This window comes from Elaeis guineensis, chromosome 10, assembly GCF_000442705.2.
Source record: "Elaeis guineensis isolate ETL-2024a chromosome 10, EG11, whole genome shotgun sequence".
Lineage (NCBI taxonomy): Eukaryota > Viridiplantae > Streptophyta > Magnoliopsida > Arecales > Arecaceae > Elaeis > Elaeis guineensis.
Genome location: NC_026002.2, coordinates 36,484,281 through 36,502,668, shown reverse-complemented (window position 1 = coordinate 36,502,668; position 18,388 = coordinate 36,484,281). Strand labels below are relative to the sequence as shown.

The following is an 18,388-nucleotide window of genomic DNA, read 5'->3' as shown; positions in this document are numbered from 1 at the left end:
TTGGTTGAAATCTTAAATTTGAAATTCAAAATTTGAAATTCGAAATTCGAAATTTGAAATTCAAAATTTAAAATTTAAAATTCAAAAATTAAAAATTTGAAATTTGGTTGAAATCTCAAATTTGAAATTTAAAATTTGAAATTTGAAATTTAAAATTTGAAATTCAAAATTTAAATTTTGAAATTGGTATATTTAGATATACTTGATCCTAGTAGTGAGTAATCTAATTGGGTTGGTTGCCATGGCCGTCCGATCATAGGAGAAAAGTAGGGTTTAAAGGCCCTCTCTTCCCATTCGATGGGGTCTCCTATGGCGGTAGGGGTGCCGATGCAATTATATCCCATGTCGATGAAGCAGCGAAAGGACTTAATTAAGAAATTTATCATGAATGTGTTAGATTAGATCTAAAAAAAATAAAAAAAAAAATTCATGATTTATTTTGAGTTATTTTCTGTTATGAAGTGAGCAATGAGATTGCTGTTTATGAAATGTGCTGATCCGTTTATGAAATGAGTCAACACATTTGGTAAACAAAAAATAAAATCTTTCAAAATTTGAAAATTTATTTTTGAAATGCCAAACCCTGACCCATCAGCCCAAGTACTTAATTAAAAGAATTAAGTGTTATCTAGTAGGTCTAGAATTATGAATTAAGACCTAAGACAATTGCATAAACTTGTAGGTCAATGGGTTAGATGAATTAGGTCCATAATTGGGTTAGACCTAAGGTTAGCTTAAAAAATGGACTAAATGGAGTAATTGGTCAAATCTAATCAAAAGTTGAATTAGATTAGGTCAAGGATACTCTAGACTCAACTTCAATAGTTGTAGTTGAATGGGTCCATGTCTTTAACTAGACCAAGATGGACTTAATTCATGGCTACGCGGTGGAGCCCTATTTACTAAATTGATCAAAATTAAAACTAATGAACTGGTTGGTGTCTAAGGTAAGTTCGGCAGTTTTGATCAGTGGTTCTTAAGCAGGAGCTACTCGCATTGATTCGATCATTGACGAGTTAATGGTAAATCTCCACCACTGATCTCACTTACCTGGCCAATCTGGTAAGTTAGATTTTGATTAGATCACTTGGTGATTAGAGCTCACCCATGTCATTAGGTAAATCAGTGTGACTGATTTAGGTGCTCCTAATGCCAGCTTTAATTAAATCTTTTTTTAATCTGACTTGGTGAAGTCAGTGGGAGGATTGAAATTGGCTGGATGATTTCTTCTCTACTATTCTTTAATAAAATCCTCAAAATTATTAGGTCCCTAAAATGATTAAGTTATAATAATAACTAAGTCATAGCCTCCCATTAAGTGAGTGATAATGAGTCCATTAGTTCAATGATCATTGGAGGCCCAAAGGCCTGGTGCTCATTGGCTAATGGAATTATTATTCATAATATGATAATTTGATTGAGTCTTTCTGATGGTGGTTAGGTTGGCCGGCCAAAGTCGGGCCTGATCATTTATTGGTCTGATTCACTAAATTAAGTCATGTTAATGGTTGGACCTAACCAGATCTTTTCAGTGGAGGCTAAAGCCTACTGATTAGGTTCTGGGGCAAAATCAATTACTAGAAGTTGTTTAGAGAAACAACTGGTTAAGAACCTACCCATAGATGCACATGGGTTGACCAACCAAAGTTGGGCTCGTGTGTAGTCTGTGTGGATTCTAGTACCCATTAAGGAATTAAAGTAATTCCTCGAATTGGAGGATGAGGCTATCAGTTCGTAAAAATATTGAAAAAAATTTTAGACTGAAGTTCAAGTCTTTAGTATTAATTTATGTGCTAATAGAGGTCTCGTTTTCCTTTATGCAGCTATGGCCACTACCCTGTCGCTCCGATCATTATTAGATAATGACAAGCTCATGGGACCCAATTTCGATAGCTGGTATCGAAAATTGAAAATCGTCCTTGAGCATGAGTAGATCCTTTATGTAGTAACGGATCCAGCACCTGAGGAGCCAGCTCCGAACGCTAGTAAGGCGATCCGAGGTACTTACTTAAAGTGGCTCAATGACCGCACCATCGTTTGATGTATTATGCTGGCAGCAATGAATGACGAGTTCAACCGAAGGTTTGAGAATGCCCAGCCACAGGAGATGCTTCAAATGTTGAACGACTCCTTTGGCACGTCTGACGATGTTGAAAGGCACAAAACTAGTTGTGCCATTTTCAATGCTCGGATGAGGGATGGGGCCTCAGTCACTGATCATATACTGTACATGATCGAGATGATTAAGCGCCTAAGCAAATTGGGCTTTCCTCTGCACGAGCAGCTCGGTAAGGATGCGATCCTTAATTCCTTGCCCAAGTCCTTCCTCCCATTCCTTACTCATTTTTGAATGACAAAGCCTGCAGTAAACTACCACGGATTGTTGGGTTGCTGCAGAACTTTGAGAAGGATCACCAACTCCATAAGGAGTCGGTGAATGTAGTGGGAGGATCTTCTTCTCGTCATCAATCCTTTGGGAAGGGGAAGAAGAACAAGAAGAAGAAAAATAAGAAGGTGCAATCTCATGCTGGGACAGTAGCACAGGGTCAGATCAAGAAGCGCAAGCACGACCAGAGCCAGGTGGAGTGCTTCTTTTGTAAGAAGCAGGGGCATTGGAAGAGGAACTGTCCTCAATACATTACCTCCCTGGACCCGAACAGGCCAAAGAAGAAGCAAGATAATTATATGATAACTCCTTGCAACTTTTCGATTTGTGATACTACTGCCTGGGTATTGGATACCGGAAGCCCTTATCATATTTGTAATTCGATGCAGGGTCTGCAGGTCAGTAGGAGATTTGATGAAGGCGAGAGGTTCCTGAACGTTGGAGATGGAAGCAAAGTTCCAGTTCTAGCTTTAGAAATCATGAGTCTTGTAATCAATTCTTGTAATGTAATTCTGAGTGAATGTCACTATTGTCCAAGTTTTTTTATTAAATATTATTTCTGTAGGCCTTTTGGCCATGTACGATTTTGATTTTTTAATAAAAAAAAATATTTGCAATATCATTTTGAATGGTGTTACAATATTTGTTAGATAATTAAATAATAAAATTTACTTACTATCACAGCCTGTTAATGTGGTTCAAAACTTCGGTAAACGCTCTAGAATAGATAATGTGTCAAAAGTCTATCTTTGGCACTGTAGGCTAGGTCATATCAATAAGAACAGGATAAACAGGTTGGCTCAAGAAGAAATTCTTGAAGTTAGTGATTGTGAATCACTTCCAACCTGTGAGTCCTGTCTTCTTGGGAAGATGATCAAGTCACCTTTTACTGAAAAAGGTGAGCGAGCCAGTGAACTCTTAGGTCTGGTACATTCTGATGTATGTGGACCCATGAGCTCAAGTGCAAGAGGTGGATTTTTCTACTTCATAACCTTCACAGATGACCTATCTAGGTATGGGTATGTCTATTTAATAAAGCATAAGTCGGAATCATTTGAAATGTTCAAACTATTCCGAAATGAGGTAGAAAAACAAACTGAAAAGTGTATTAAAACTCTTCGATCTGATCGAGGAGGTGAATACCTTTCCAATGAGTTTCTGACGTATCTAGGGGAGAATGAGATTCTCTCTCAGTGGACTCCTCCTGGAACACCACAGCATAATGGTGTGTCTGAAAGGAGGAATCGGATCATGTTAGACATGGTTTGATCCATGATGGGGTTTGCTGGTCTGCCGATCTTCTTCTGGGGATATGCGCTCGAATCGGCTTGTTACCTTCTAAATAGAGTTCCGAGTAAGTCTGTAGCCAAAATGCCATATGAGATATGGATAGGACGTAAGCCAGTACTCTCGCACCTTAGGATTTGGGGGTGTCCGGCTTATGTTAAACATTTAATTACAGATAAGCTTGGACCTAGGTCTGACAAGTATAATTTTATTGGGTACCCAAAAGAGACCAAAGGGTATTATTTCTACCTTGCTGATGAGCAAAAGGTGTTTGTCAGTCTTAAGACAATTTTTTTTAGAAAAGAAGTTCCTTAGTGAAAAAACTGTTGCCTCTAAGATCGAACTTGACAAAGTTCGATAGGTGAAAAAATCGACACATGTTACTGAACCTGAATCGGATTTGATTAGATCAGATCTGGAGCCCATTGATTATGCACCCTTAAGACGGTCTGGTAGAGTACCACATCAACCAGACAGATACTATGGTTTCTTGGTCCGGGATGGTGATCCTATCGAACTTGATGAAAACGATGAGGATCCGATCACCTACATGGATGCAATGCAGAGACCTGACTCTGAGAAATGGCTAGAGGCCATGAAATTCGAAATGGAGTCCATGAAGGTCAACGATGTGTGGACATTGGTTGACCCACCCGAAGGAGTAAAACCCATAGGGTGTAAGTGGGTCTTCAAAAGGAAGAGGGGCACAGACGGAAAGGTGGAGACCTATAAAGCCCGTCTGGTTGCCAAGGGATATCGTCAACGTTATGGTATAGACTATGACGAGACATTTTCTCCTGTGGCAATGCTCAAATCCATTCGGATTATGCTTGCGATAGCTGCCCATCTGGACTATGAAATCTGGCAGATGGATGTGAAGACAGCTTTCCTAAACGGAGAGCTGGACGAAAAGGTGTATATGATACAACCTGAAGGGTTCACATCCATAGATGAGTCTAAGGTGTGCAAGCTACAGAGGTCCATTTATGGACTTAAGCATGCATCTCGGAGTTGGAACATACGTTTTGATAGGACGATCAAAACGTATGGCTTCGTTAAGAACGGAGAAGAGCTCTGTATTTATAAGTGGGCTAATGGTCCAGTAATAGTATTTCTTGTATTGTATGTGGATGACATTCTCTTAATCGGGAATGATGTCCCTGTATTACAGGGAATAAAGATTTGGCTATCGTCACAGTTCTCCATGAAGGATCTGGGAGAAGCTTCCTACATCCTAGGGATGAGGATCTATAGGGATAGATCCAAAAAGTTGCTTGGCTTATCCCAGTCCACGTACATTGATACTATGCTGAAAAGGTTCAGCATGGAAAATTCCAAGAAAGGCTATCTACCGATAGGCCATAGAATTTTTCTCTCGAAGAGGGATTGTCCGACAACACCTCAAGAGAGAGCGTATGGGTAGGATTCCATATGCTTCGGCAGTGAGATCTATCATGTACGTCATGACATGTATACGACCAGATGTGGCATACTCACTAGGGGTAGTGAGTAGATACCAATCTGATCCAGGAGAGAATCACTGGAAGGTTGTTAAAACCATCCTGAAGTATTTAAGAAATACTAAGGACCAGTGGCTTATATATGGTGAATCAGACTTGAGACTTATAGGGTTTACAGACTCTAGTTTTCAGTCTGATCGCGATGATAGCAAGAGTGTGTCAGGATTTATTTTTACCCTTAATGGTGGGGCTGTCTGCTGGAAGAGTTCCAAGTAGCACACTGTGGCTGATTCAGTATGCGAAGCGGAGTATATTGCTGTATCAGAGCTGCCAAAGAAGTGGTGTGGCTGAGAAAATTCATCACCGAGCTCGGAGTAGCACCCTCCCTTGTTGGTCCAGTTCTGCTCTACTGCGACAGCTCTGGAGCCATTGCTCATGCGAAGGAACCAAAGGCACACCAGCGAACGAAGCATATTCTGCGCCACTACCATCTCATCCGGAAGATCGTGGATCGAGGTGACGTCGACCTTCAGAAGATCGACGGGAAGGAGAACCTGGCTGACCCATTCACTAAAGCCATTGCGGTGAAGGAGTTCAACGACTACAAGTCGAAGATGGGTATTAGATACTGCACCGATAGGCTTTAGGCCAAGTGGGAGATTATTGAGAATAGTGTCCCAAAGTCAATCGTCAGTCTGTTGACGGTTGTGCTCCTTTTGTATTAGTACATGAATTATAAATAAATAAAAGTTATTTTGATATTTTTTCATCACAAATGTTTCATCTTCTAATGAACTCCTGTGTTGTGGTGAAGTCCTTAGGACTATTTAGACTCGACAAAGGAGGATTTATCGCTTAGTCCTTAAACATGTTCGCGATCAAATGATACGTTGTTACCAAGGACAACAATGTTTATCGAGCATAGGTCATTGTGTGCCATATGGGTTGGTTGTCCTCATAACCAAAGAGTGTAGAGACACTCCTATGGCATACAGGTGAGATGTAATGGTACATCTGCACTGAACGTGACCAACTCCGGAGCTATTTCTGCTGTCAAGATTTGCTCCGATGGGATATGGGTATAAATGTCCCTCCGACCTGAGACCGCCACGGTGACTTGCAAGCAACTCACTGCACTTAGGCACTGGACTACCTGAATTTCTAATTCAATGACGGAAGGCTGCTGGGTGTAGTCAAGTACTTGACTTGTCGGTGCGTGTGTCAAGATGGGATTGACCACTCCAGTTTAGGAGCTGTGTACAGTCATGTTTTAATTTAGCAAAACTTTGGCCAGGGTAGTCCTAGTGAGGAGTCACGGGACTAATTGAGTTGAGCACGATTCGGATGATATCATCAAGGTTGACAGTTTAACTCTGAGTCATCCAAAACACAGGGGTCAAAAGGGATGAATTATACGGTAACCATATTCACGTAGGTTCTGAATGTTGTGATTGCGATTATTCGACCTATCCGATCGTCGGGTACCATTTCTAGATGGTCACTTCGATTGGTACAGAAATTGGTTCTTGTGCTACCGACTTAGGTTCGAACCTGTGGGGTCACACACATTAGTGGTTCCTTTCTGATCAGATGGCTGATTATGAGTCTTATGTGTCTGGGACTCTATGATTGAGAATTAGGATTCTCTGATCATGAGTTCCACACATTTTGGGTACCGGGATCAAAATTTTGAATTTTAAATTTTGAATTTGAAATTTGAACTCTTTGATCAGGGTTTCATATCGATGGTCTCTGATGTCTGATTGCCCATCGGATTTGGACTCAATATTTATGAGAGATTTAATTAGTGATTTGATCACTAATTAACTCAATTTGATTGAGTAATTATTTTTGGATCAAGTCCAATTGAATTGGATTCAGTTTGGATTGACCCGATTAGGTTAAATGTTGACCTAATTGCTAAGGTGGTTTAGTCCCTGATTTGATCAGGGGTTAGGTTTAGTTAATTTCTGATTTGATTAAGATTTTATTAAGCCTAATTAAATTGGATTTAATTTATTCTAATTGTGCTTAACCTATTTAGATTAGGTTGGCTCAATTAGGTTCAAACCACCTTGACTTTTCTCCCTGCGCCACCTCACTTCTTCTGTGCATATTTAAATTCATGAGAAGTAACTTCTCGTGAATTTTCTCCATGTAGAAGCCATCCCATGCCCACCCTTGTGTGCCAAATATCTGGATAAAAATAAGTTGGTTGGCTATTCAAATTCAAAAGAAAGTTTGAATTTGAATGAGCAACCAACTAATCCATGCGCCATGGTCTTATCTTGTGCGGCCCATATTTTGCACGAGAAAATGTTTCTCGTGTAAACTCTCCACACACAAATCAACTCATGCCCCTTCTCTTCTCACGCACAAGTGGATAGGGATGAGTTGGTTTTGCATTTGAATTCAAATTTGATTTGAATTCAAATGTGCAACCACTTATCTTTATCCTCTCACACGGATAAGACACGTTCGACGTTGTTTTAAAAAGAGAAGAAAGGTGGGACGTGCATAGATTTTTTAGGAGAGAAACTTTGGGGCGTGAGGAAAGTTTGTGCGCAAGGTGAAGGTCTAAAACCTTTCGAGAGAAAAAGAAAGAAAAGAAAGAAAATTGAGCGCAGAGTTTCTAGTGTGTACCCTAGGGTTTCTACTTAGGATTTGGGAAGTGAGATTGGTGTGCCACGAGTGTCGTGAGTCCACCAAATTTCAGGAAGAGATCCATCAGCCTCTCAAGCAATCGTGCAAATGATCCAGAGCATCCGAGGAGTCGGCACACATTGATCGAAGGAGTTCGATCAACATCTGCCATCAAAAGGGTGAAATCACGAACTAGCATTCGTGAGGAGCTGATCAGACGGGAGCTTCGTGTGGACGATCCACAGAGGCCAGACATTTGTGTCGCTGCGACGTGATGATCAGAGCCCTCCGACGGTGATCAGATTGCGGTGATCGACTACCCGCAAAAGGTGATGTGTTCTGAACACAGTACTGTAAAAGGTTTACTGATTCAAATTTGAATTTCAAATTTAAATACATGCTGTTGTATCATATTTAGATCCTAGTGTAGGGTTAATTAGTATTAATTAATGAGATTAATTAATAATTTTACTGTAAAATAGTAATTTTGAAAAAATTTTAAAATTACCATTTTGCCCCTGCACTAAATTTTCGCTACAGTAGAGTCATTGAACGTGGAATTATCCTTAATACATTGATTTCCTTAACTTGAACAAGCCAAATAAGAGAAAGAAGCAATCAATTACTGGTCAAGATAATTATATGATAACATCTTGCAACTTCTCTACTTGTGATACTATGATTTGGATATTAGATACTGATAGTCCTATTAATATTTGTAATTCATTGCAGGAACTTCAAGTTAGTAGGAGATTTGGAGATGGTGAGAGATTCCTGAATATTGAAGATGAAAGATCTGTTCCATTTCTTACTTTAGGAATTACTAAGCTTGTATTCAATTTTTATATCATTGGTTTGAGTGATTGTCCCTTTTGTCTTAGTTTCTTATTGAATGTAATTTTTGTAGGTCTTTTGGTCAAGAACAGTTATGAAATTTCAATAAAAAAATTTCTTGTGATATCATTTTGAATGGTGTTACTGTGATGAATGGATAATTGAATAATAACATCTATACTTTATCACGGCTTGTTAGTATAATGTACACATTAAATAAATATCCTAGATTAGATGATGTCTCGGATGCCTACCTTTGGCATTATAGGCTAGGTCATATTAACAAAAATAGAATGAACATGTTGACTTAAGAGGAAATCTCCGAGATCAATAATTGTGAATCATTGTCAATCTGTAAGTCTTATCTTTTTGAAAAGATAACTAAGTCATCTTTTATTGAAAAAGATGAATGAATTAGTGATGTTCTCAGTCTAATACATATTGATGTATGTAGACTCATGAACACTAGTGTCAAAAATGGATATCACTACTTCATTACGTTCACAAACGATCTATCTAGGTATATGTATGTCTATCTTATAAAGCATAAGTCTGAATCGTTTGAAACGTTTAAACGATTCTATAATGAGATAAAAAAATAAACTAAAAAGAGTATTAAAACTCTTCGATCTGATCGAGGAGGAGAATACCTCACTAGTAAGTTTATGACATATCTATAAGAGAATGAGATTTTTTCGTAATGGACTCCTCCTGAGACATCACAGCATAATGACGTCTCAAAAAGGAGAAATCGAATCATATTGGACATAGTTCGATCTATGATGGGCTTTGTTGGTCTGTCAATCTCTTTTTGGAGATATACACTCGAGTTAGGTTGTTATGTACTTAATAAAATTTCGAGTAAGTCTGAAAGTAAAACACCATATGAGATGTGGATATGGTGTAAGTCAGTACTCTCTCACCTTAGGGTTGGGGTTATTTGGCTTATGTCAAATATTTAAAAATAGACAAGCTCGGATCTAGGTTAGACAACCTCGCCCCTCCACCCTTGCCGACATCACCGCGCACTCACCCCTCCGCCCAACCCCCCTTTGCCCTTGCCTACATTCCTGCGGTCTTGGCCCAACTACTCCTCCGCCTGATGCTTTTGGCCTGATCGTCTCTTTGCCCGACGATCTGGACCCGACTGCCCTCTATGGCTCTGCCTTGCCTGCATTGCCATGCTCTTGGCCCAACCGCGCTCTTGCCACCTATAGACTCCAGTCTCCAACTCTGCTCGACCGCGCCCTCAGCCGCCTCCAGCCCTTCGCCCCACCAGGATCTCTCGATCGCCTCCATCTCCTTCGCCTCCGATAAGTCTCCGTGGTCTTGGCCTCCATAGTCTTCGCCTCCAGCAAGCCTCCGACGATGTGAAGAAGAAGGAAAGGGGAGGGCCGAGGGGAAGAGAAAAAAAGCCCTAACGGAGCTACAGGATGGAAACTAGGGCTCAGTCACTCGGGCGCGAAATCAAGAGGTAGCGTGGCGTGTTATCGACTATGGGATGTCAATATTATCACGTGGACACGATCCAATTGCCTACATGCAGGCAGGTGAGTTTGGGAAAAACGAGCGCGCTCCACACCGTAGGCTCACATGGGAGGAGTCTATTAGCCTATTATCCAATGGTCCAATTCATAATTAATCCAAAACTTATACGGGTTAAACGGGACAAGCAAGTTAGACATATAAAATCCGAATCTGACTCAAATAATAAACAAATCAAATGGGTCGATCTATTTACAATCCGAAGTTATTTAGTTCAAACCCAATCCTATTTATGGTAGGTCTTATACGGATCGAATTGACGGATTGGGTCATATTTTGCTACCCCTACTATTGAGTAGAGATACATCGAGTTGGCTATCACCTCAAGGTGATCTCTCTCTCGCTTGTTTCTCCCTTTCAAACCCCTCGCTTGGTGTGCCAAAAAAGTCAAAAAAAAAAATCCTCTTCCAAGTATCCTCGCTGGGACTAAAATCGGATCGAATATGGATCGAAAACTAGCATATCCATATCCATGTTTTTTTTGTCTCATGAATACAAATATGGAGACGGATATTATTTGGATAAAAAAGTTTATATCCATATACATTCTAACGGATCTTGATATAATTTGGATATTGAAAATATGGATATAATTATATATATAATATAAATAATTAAATTTTATAACTACAGAATCAAAGATGTTATTAAATATATAATAAATTAAATTAATAATATATTTATATATTATATATTTTTTAAAAAATTAATAAATAAAATATAAAATTATATACAAATATATATAAATTAAATACTCAGATATAAATCAGATAATTATTTATCTATATATATATATATATATATATATATATATATATATATATATTTTGATGAATATAAATATAAATATAAATATTAATCGGGTCTTGAAAACGATTCAGACGGATGATATCCATCCCACTTTCACTCCTGGTCCTCGCCTTGAAATCCTTGTCGGACGAAAGAATGGCGGACGACCCTCTCTTCCTCCACCTCCACAAGCTCCCAGCGGCGACGTCGGAGGAAACCCTAGCCCGCGTCCTCGAAATCCTCTGGAAGACCCGAAAGACCGGCCTCGCTCCTCACGAGAAGACCCGCCTCCACTCCCTCCTCAACCTCCCCACGCTCCAAGAGCTCGACCCCGTAAGCCTGCCCCCCCCCCCAACTTTCCACCTTGCGAAGTCCAGGGATTCAACCTGTTTTTATGCTTAACTTCGTTGATTTGATGCCCTTCCGCTCTCTTTCCCCTTTGAACTCTGGATCCGTTTTATGGAATGTTAATAGCCTCGATTGTCATTTTCTGTTACAATTAATGTTTCATATTGGGCTACGCATATCTCAATTGATAATTGATCAAAGTTCATTTGGAACTTTTTTTTTGCCCGATATTTTTGTGATTTTATAAATCTATCAATGTTGCTTTCCTAGTTATTTCCTTTTTAAAGCCCTTTTCTTTAGCAAAAATCTTATGTTCAAGCATTTAACTTAGTATGTTTTAGACCACCTTCGGTAATGCGCAAGCCTTTGTACCATCATAATGGTCTTGATGATCTATTTTGTTTCACATATCTTATCTTTTTTTTGATTGCTTGCGGGTCTTCGATCAGAAATCCCACTTAGATCTGTAGACTTCATTGTTCACCTGACAGAGTCTTGGTGCATGTTATGCTGCTAGGTTTTTGTATGACTCACAGGCTAGGTTGTTATTATAGTTAAATGAGCCTATTTCGGCCAAGTCTTGATCTCAGATTTCTTGTGCTATTAAAATATGAATTCAATTGTAGGTTTTGGCATGCCTTCGCTTGATTATCAGGAAGTGTGTACATGAGAAGCTCACAAGTGAAGATGTCCAAAGTTCATTTCCTGTTGATCTGTCTGTTGAACTTCAGAGCACTCTTGTGAAGGTACTTCAGAAATATCAGAACCAGTGGATGGAGGAAGCATCTAGAGACCAGGTATTCAAATCTTCTCTTAAAATCTTTACATAAATTAGAACGATGTTCTCATACAGCAATCAATCAGGGTAGTTTATTGGTGTACTGCAGGAAAGGATGTTTGACTGCCCTATCCGTAGTTCTTTGTTTTATACAGCTCAAGTTTCAAACTTTTAGCTTGTTCCAGAATTCAGATGGCGATAAATATAGGAAAAAAATTCTGAATTTTTTGGGAAAAGATATTGGTAGAGAAATGCAAAATTACGATGAAAATTAATAGTAAAAGATTCCACATCAAGTATATCATGGCAACCTCACTATCTTCTTGTGAATGAGTAAATTTCTAGATGCCTTCATGTCATATACTTTACAATTTGCTTCCATGTTACTTTTGGAAAGATAGACATGTGATCAAATATCAGAGTAGCTTATAAATTATAAGGTTCATCTAGAAGTTTGTTGGTCACTCTCTTCCTAGAAATTGATATTTCATGCTTGTCCTAAATTTCAGAAAAATCAGGATTCCCTCAGCTAACCTGTCTTCATTAAATTGGCTAGATCTTGCTTTATCTTGTAACTGCATAAATATAGAGGGTTCTGAAAGTTTACAAGCTAATGTTGCAAACATCTGGGAAGTTTGAGATAACACAGTCTGGCTTATGTCGTTTTCAATGTTGACTGCTATGTCATCAGTTGCTGGATATAGAATTTGGCAAGTTTCATACTTTTCTCTATATTTCTTATAATATCTAAGAAAGCTTTAGATCTTGATTTTTTTTTTTTTGATTGTATAATGAATTTCAGATACAATACTGATAAGCAAAAAGAAATTTGTAATGAGTATGGATTTAGAAATATTTATATTAAATTAGTGTTGCAAACTTTGATGCTCATGTGGATATTATTTTTCTCTTTTCTCTCTTGATGACTGATTCACCAATTTTTGTTGTTGTAATACATCCTTTTAGCCTCTTTGGCAACAGACAAGGGTGTCATATCAGGTTAGAGTCAATATGCCACCAGCGCTTCCACCTCTCCTGGCTTCGGAACAGTCGTCATCACTATGGCCACGGCAAGATAATGCAACTAACTATCCTAATGGCAATAATTTCTGTGGTTCTGTTCCAAGCAAAGCTGATCCAAATCTGCCACGCATCCCTCCAATTCCCCTTCAACGGGATAATGGTTCTTTTGATAATCTGGTATGGCACATATGCTCTAATTGGAGACTTATTGAGTTATTCAGGTGTTTGTTGACAGGGATGCATGGTGCCTCTTGGGCAGTAGATGTATTGATAGTCAGAATGTGTTAAGTGGTGGTATTGATAGTTAGAATGTGTTAAGTGGTGACTGTGACCCGTATATATATGAGTGCTAATGCCTTTTTTTTCAGTTGATGTTGACTTCAATATGAATATGCTTTGCTTTTTTATTTTTCTGCTTTATTCTGGTTTGATTTCATTATAGATCCTGGTTACAATAACTATAACCATAACTGTCAATCCTTGTTCCCACTATTTGGTGCTGACTTTTGGATATTTTTATAATTCTTTTTGTTGCTTCATCTGATGTTAGAGCATTAATCTTCTGATATATTTGGACACTAAGATACTATATCTGAGATTCAACAGTACATTGATTTTAGTAAGCATCATGATATGCAATTTATCAACAATGCAGTTTGTCTATGGAAAATGTCAACCTTGACATGAAATAGCAGTCATTTAGATAGTAAGAACATGAATGTCTGACTCTGCTAAGAGATTTATCTGCTGCTTCAATTATGAAGGTTCCCTTCTGGCTTGAGCAAAATATTAGCATAATTATGCCTCAGTTTAGAGTAATTTGAATGAGTATATTGCAGGCAATTCTTCCTCGACTCAAGTCAATGACATGGACTATGGAGAATCGAAATTCAACACCTGCAAATCGGGTGGCGATCATTACTTTGAAGGTAGTCTATTTATACATGTCAGGCTGTTCTTTTATCATAGATAAATTCATAATTTAAAATGCAAGCATATTTTATTGTTAGTGATGCCTATGTTCCATCTGCGAGTCAATGTATGACGTCTATTTTCTACTCCTGTTGTATAATATGCATGCATATATGTATGTATTTATTTATTCTGGATAGGAGAAAGGGTTTGAGGTTAACGGAGGACAGTTGTTTTTTGGCAGTAGACATCAGATATTCATAATATGCTGCAATTCCTTCCATATCCAGCCCGCCCCCTCCTCCTCTTGCCTCTTCTCTGATAGGCACAACAAACTAATGAAGATTATCATATGGAAAATTACCAACACATGGCCTAAACGGGTCCCTACTTAATGCTCCATAATGCTGCTTTTATGCAAAATGTAAAAGTGGTCGTTTTGGTTATGGCACATGTGTGTAGCTTGGCAATGCAAGAGTGCATCAAACATGTTATAATACATGAAACTGTAAATTTTCTCCCTTTTTTTCACTTTTCTAATTTGCTTATTCCGGCGGTCCACTTAACTGTTAGCTATTATAACCAGGATAAAAATTAATGCTTTAAAGTATCCATTACCATATTTTTTCTTCACCCTTTCCTCCCTTTTTTGTGCTTCCAGCTGCAAGATTATACAAAGTCTCCTTCAGGGGAAATAGAGGTGAAGTTTCAGCTTTCAAAAGACACACTGGAAGCCATGTTGAGATCAATGACCTACATCAGTGAGCAGCTCTCAAGCACTGTAAGATATTGACTCTAACCTGCTGTAGTTTTCTTGTATATAGATCACCATTGTTTTTTTGTCATTTTAATAATTTTAATACTAAATGAGTTGTCCAAAATGAACATCAGATAACTGAAAATATCAAATGCCTTACCATGATTCTGCTCGGGTAACACCACTTGACCTGGATTATGAATCCAGTGAACTGCCGTGCATAGCCAGCACAAATTTTTTGATTACAGATGTTCATCAAGCTAAATTATGACATTATGGTTTCGAATGGAAAGAGAAAAATCATGCTCTATGAATCTTTTGACCAATTTCTTTGTGGTTGACATGGATATTTTGTCTAGATTGGTGAACTTTGGATTCTAAATTCAACAATTCAAAGATTGTCTTTTTTTAAAAAAAAAAAAAAAAAATTGGTCCATGTGGCTGCATATGTATTGGGCCTCTTGACGGGGGCAGGATCTAAGCCACTTTTGTGGATAGACAGGCTGCATGGTGGACATCCAACCGACCGCATAAGCCCAAGCTTCAGTCCTTTATAATTTTTTCTTAATTTTCTGAATTATAATTAAACTATTTCTAGATGTTTTATTATTTTATCTATTGTTATGAACTTATTTATTTTTTAGATCTGTTACATACGAACTTCATGGGTGCCTGGCGAAGTGGACTTATACCATTACGGCACCATGTGGTACTTTGACTGCCCACGTATTGTGGTTGCTTTTTGAAACCTCAGCTGTGTTATGCGTCCAAATACATTTTTTTACATGTAAATGTATTATGTCATTATTTCTGGTTAGTTTGATGCAACTTTATCTTATCATTGTGGGATAGGAAAGTGTAGATACATAAATTAGAATGGGTGGCAATCATATCGAATTTGAAGGAGGTCATGTCCATCATTGTTATTGATCATCAGGTGATATCATGTTATTGGCTCGAGCAAGAAATCACTGAGAAAATACTAGTCCACAAAACATAGCAGGAAGAATAAGGAGAAAGTGATATATTCGTGTATGCAGTCTTCACAAAAAATATGGGTCCACAAGAAATCAGAGGCACACAAAACCCACCACCACATGTGTGGAAAAATAGCAGGAAGAGAGTGATTTGATTGTTTGTGCATTTTTCCCACTAATAAAATTAAATTTTGTGAAGCAATTGGTTGCACCAGCCACTTGGAGACAAATTGATTTATATTTTATGTTTCTGATTATTGATGTGAGATTTGGATCAGATAAGCTTCTACCTACCTATGCTCGACTTGGATCTTTTACTCCATAAATATGCCTACTTGAGTGTCAATTTGTCCTAAATTGGATTTATAAGTTCCAAATACTCTTTTTTGGAATAGTGGAAAGGTCACATTAGTTTGTCGAAAGAGGGGGTAATCAAAATCCGAAACTGATTGCTCACGAATTTGACTGCCAACCCATTTCTTTTAAGAGTAAACCATTAAGGGCCTTGAGATGAACATTCATTTATTGATCCTTAAACATGCTACAAAATTATAAGAAGCCATACTACACAAAAATATGAAGAACAACAATGCACATGCCTGACATTGATCATAAGCTGATGATGAACACTTTGAAAGTGCAAATCTATTCTTCACATCTTCCATCATTTCAAATATCCATTTGGTCTTATCTATTAACCACACCAAAATCACACTCAAGTTCAGCTTACACAACCAAGATTGTAACTCTCCTTATCATGTGTCCCATCTCCACCTTAATGCCTCCAGCCTATGAACACAACCAAGATTGTAACTCTCCTTATCATGTGTTCCATCTCCACCTTAACACCTCCAGCCTATGGCCCATTTACGATCGACTTCACTCCAGCACTCTCTCCTCTACACACGAGTGGCTTGTTGGGCATTGTCCTTTGATCCAAGCCTCTGACCAAAGACAGGCAGAGTCCACTGGGTTCGTATCCCATTTGCATCAATAAATGGCTTCAATCTCGGAACCTGAACACTAGATGTGTCCTTGCTAGCTTATTCAGCTACAGGCATGAGATTTTCGGTAGGAAATATCCTGTGGGATATAAGTCTTTATTGTGGTTAAGCTAGCGTGTGACTGATGTTAATTTGTCCTCATTTCAAGCTCTTTTTTTATCCTGAGAGCTTGCTTTGATTTTTTAAATTAACCGCTACCATTGGGAGAAGCGGTTTATACTTTATGCAGTGCAATCCCGAGTTTTTTTACTTTATAATTGGAGTCCGGTATGGAACTTCTATAATTGGTGCACAACACCTTGTATATAAGAGGCCCCACAGGGTTGTTCACCAGTAAAATGGGGGAGAATGATGTGGCTTAGTGGCTCCGTATACATTCCTTCTGACTTCAGAGCTGGGGACTAAGTCCTAACAAATGTTTTGTATTATGTAACTATGCAAAATCTAAACATCAATCTATAAGCTCAAAAAATGAGACTGCAGCGCAGCATTCAGTCTGGCCTTGGACATTTCATATATTATGTATGTTTATATGACTGCATGGTTGCTTGGTAGGTGGAGCCGCCGTCAGAACCATCATCAAAGAAGCCGCGGCAGTAAGAGTCGAATCCATCACTATCTTATTGCACCACCGAGTTTCAAAGCCAGCAACATCCGAGCAGGCATGCAGACTATCATGTTGATGTCATGGCACCCTCTCCAACTTCATTTGCAGACAATGAACATTTGTATGTATAAATTGCCACTTAATGTATTTTTCGTATTTGCTTCCTGAAAATGTGGTACCAACTACAGTATGAAATGATAGATGGATGAGCACTCGTCATTTTGTAGGGATGCAGGAACGACAGATATCACTGTTAGCGTGTGCGGAAAGAGAGATGGGAATGTTAAATTGTACTATTTATTAGTGGAATTGAGATTACCAAAAATTTGAAATAGACACATTGTAATGATTGTGAAAAAGAATAGTACTCTTTAATTTCATCTGCTTTCCAATTTCTAAGGAGAGACAGGTACTCCACATTTGCTCATACATCTGTAATCTCCAATGCTGGTGGCAGATGTGATTTTTTGGCTCGTTATCCTCCACTGCTGGTGGGATCTTGCCATCGGAAACATCAGAGAGACCGTTGCTCGTGTATTGACTACAGATCAGATTTTGTTATGATTTTTGATGTGCTACCCATATTGTGTTAGGTGGTACAATATGTGAACTTATGGGTTGCAAATTATAGCAGGCATCCTCATTAGCTGACACTATTCTCGATCAATTTCAGTATTTTGCATGTTGACAAAATTGAGTTTCAGGTATGCATATGTAGCATGAGATGATAGAAGAAATAATTTAAATGACTAGATGAGAAAATATAAAGTTAAGCAGGCAGTGAGTATTATATATTACGCTGGGTGATCAACAATGTGCAAAAACGTCCTGCTCATGCTAACCGTCAAAATAAATCCACTTAGGGTGAAAAATAAATCACACGATCTTAAAACACACATCATTAGCATTAAAAAGCCAACCAGATGAACGACCCACAAGCAGTGCACAATTTTAACAGTGCACCAAGTAAGCCTGCAGCTAACAGGTTGAATTTAGCATATCATAAATCATTTATATGCAACAACTTGATACCAAAAA

At 38.4% G+C, this 18,388-nt stretch overlaps 1 protein-coding gene across 2 annotated transcripts; it reads left to right on the top strand.

Moving 5' to 3' along the window:
* The first annotated feature begins 11,034 nt into the window (after positions 1-11,034).
* LOC105052398 (uncharacterized) lies at positions 11,035-17,730 on the top strand. 2 transcript variants are annotated; one of them, XR_833363.4, is made up of 7 exons: positions 11,035-11,277; positions 11,919-12,089; positions 13,037-13,270; positions 13,933-14,022; positions 14,667-14,786; positions 17,299-17,471; positions 17,578-17,730. XR_833363.4 is itself a non-coding variant. In XM_010933195.4 (6 exons), exons 1-6 carry the CDS (start codon positions 11,041-11,043, stop codon positions 17,341-17,343), a joined length of 897 nt encoding a protein of 298 aa, XP_010931497.1. In that variant the 5' UTR covers positions 11,035-11,040; the 3' UTR covers positions 17,344-17,730. The 2 variants fall into 2 exon arrangements, 1 of the variants encoding a protein (XP_010931497.1); XM_010933195.4 differs by having other exon boundaries at positions 17,299-17,730.
* The last annotated feature ends 658 nt before the right edge of the window (positions 17,731-18,388 follow it).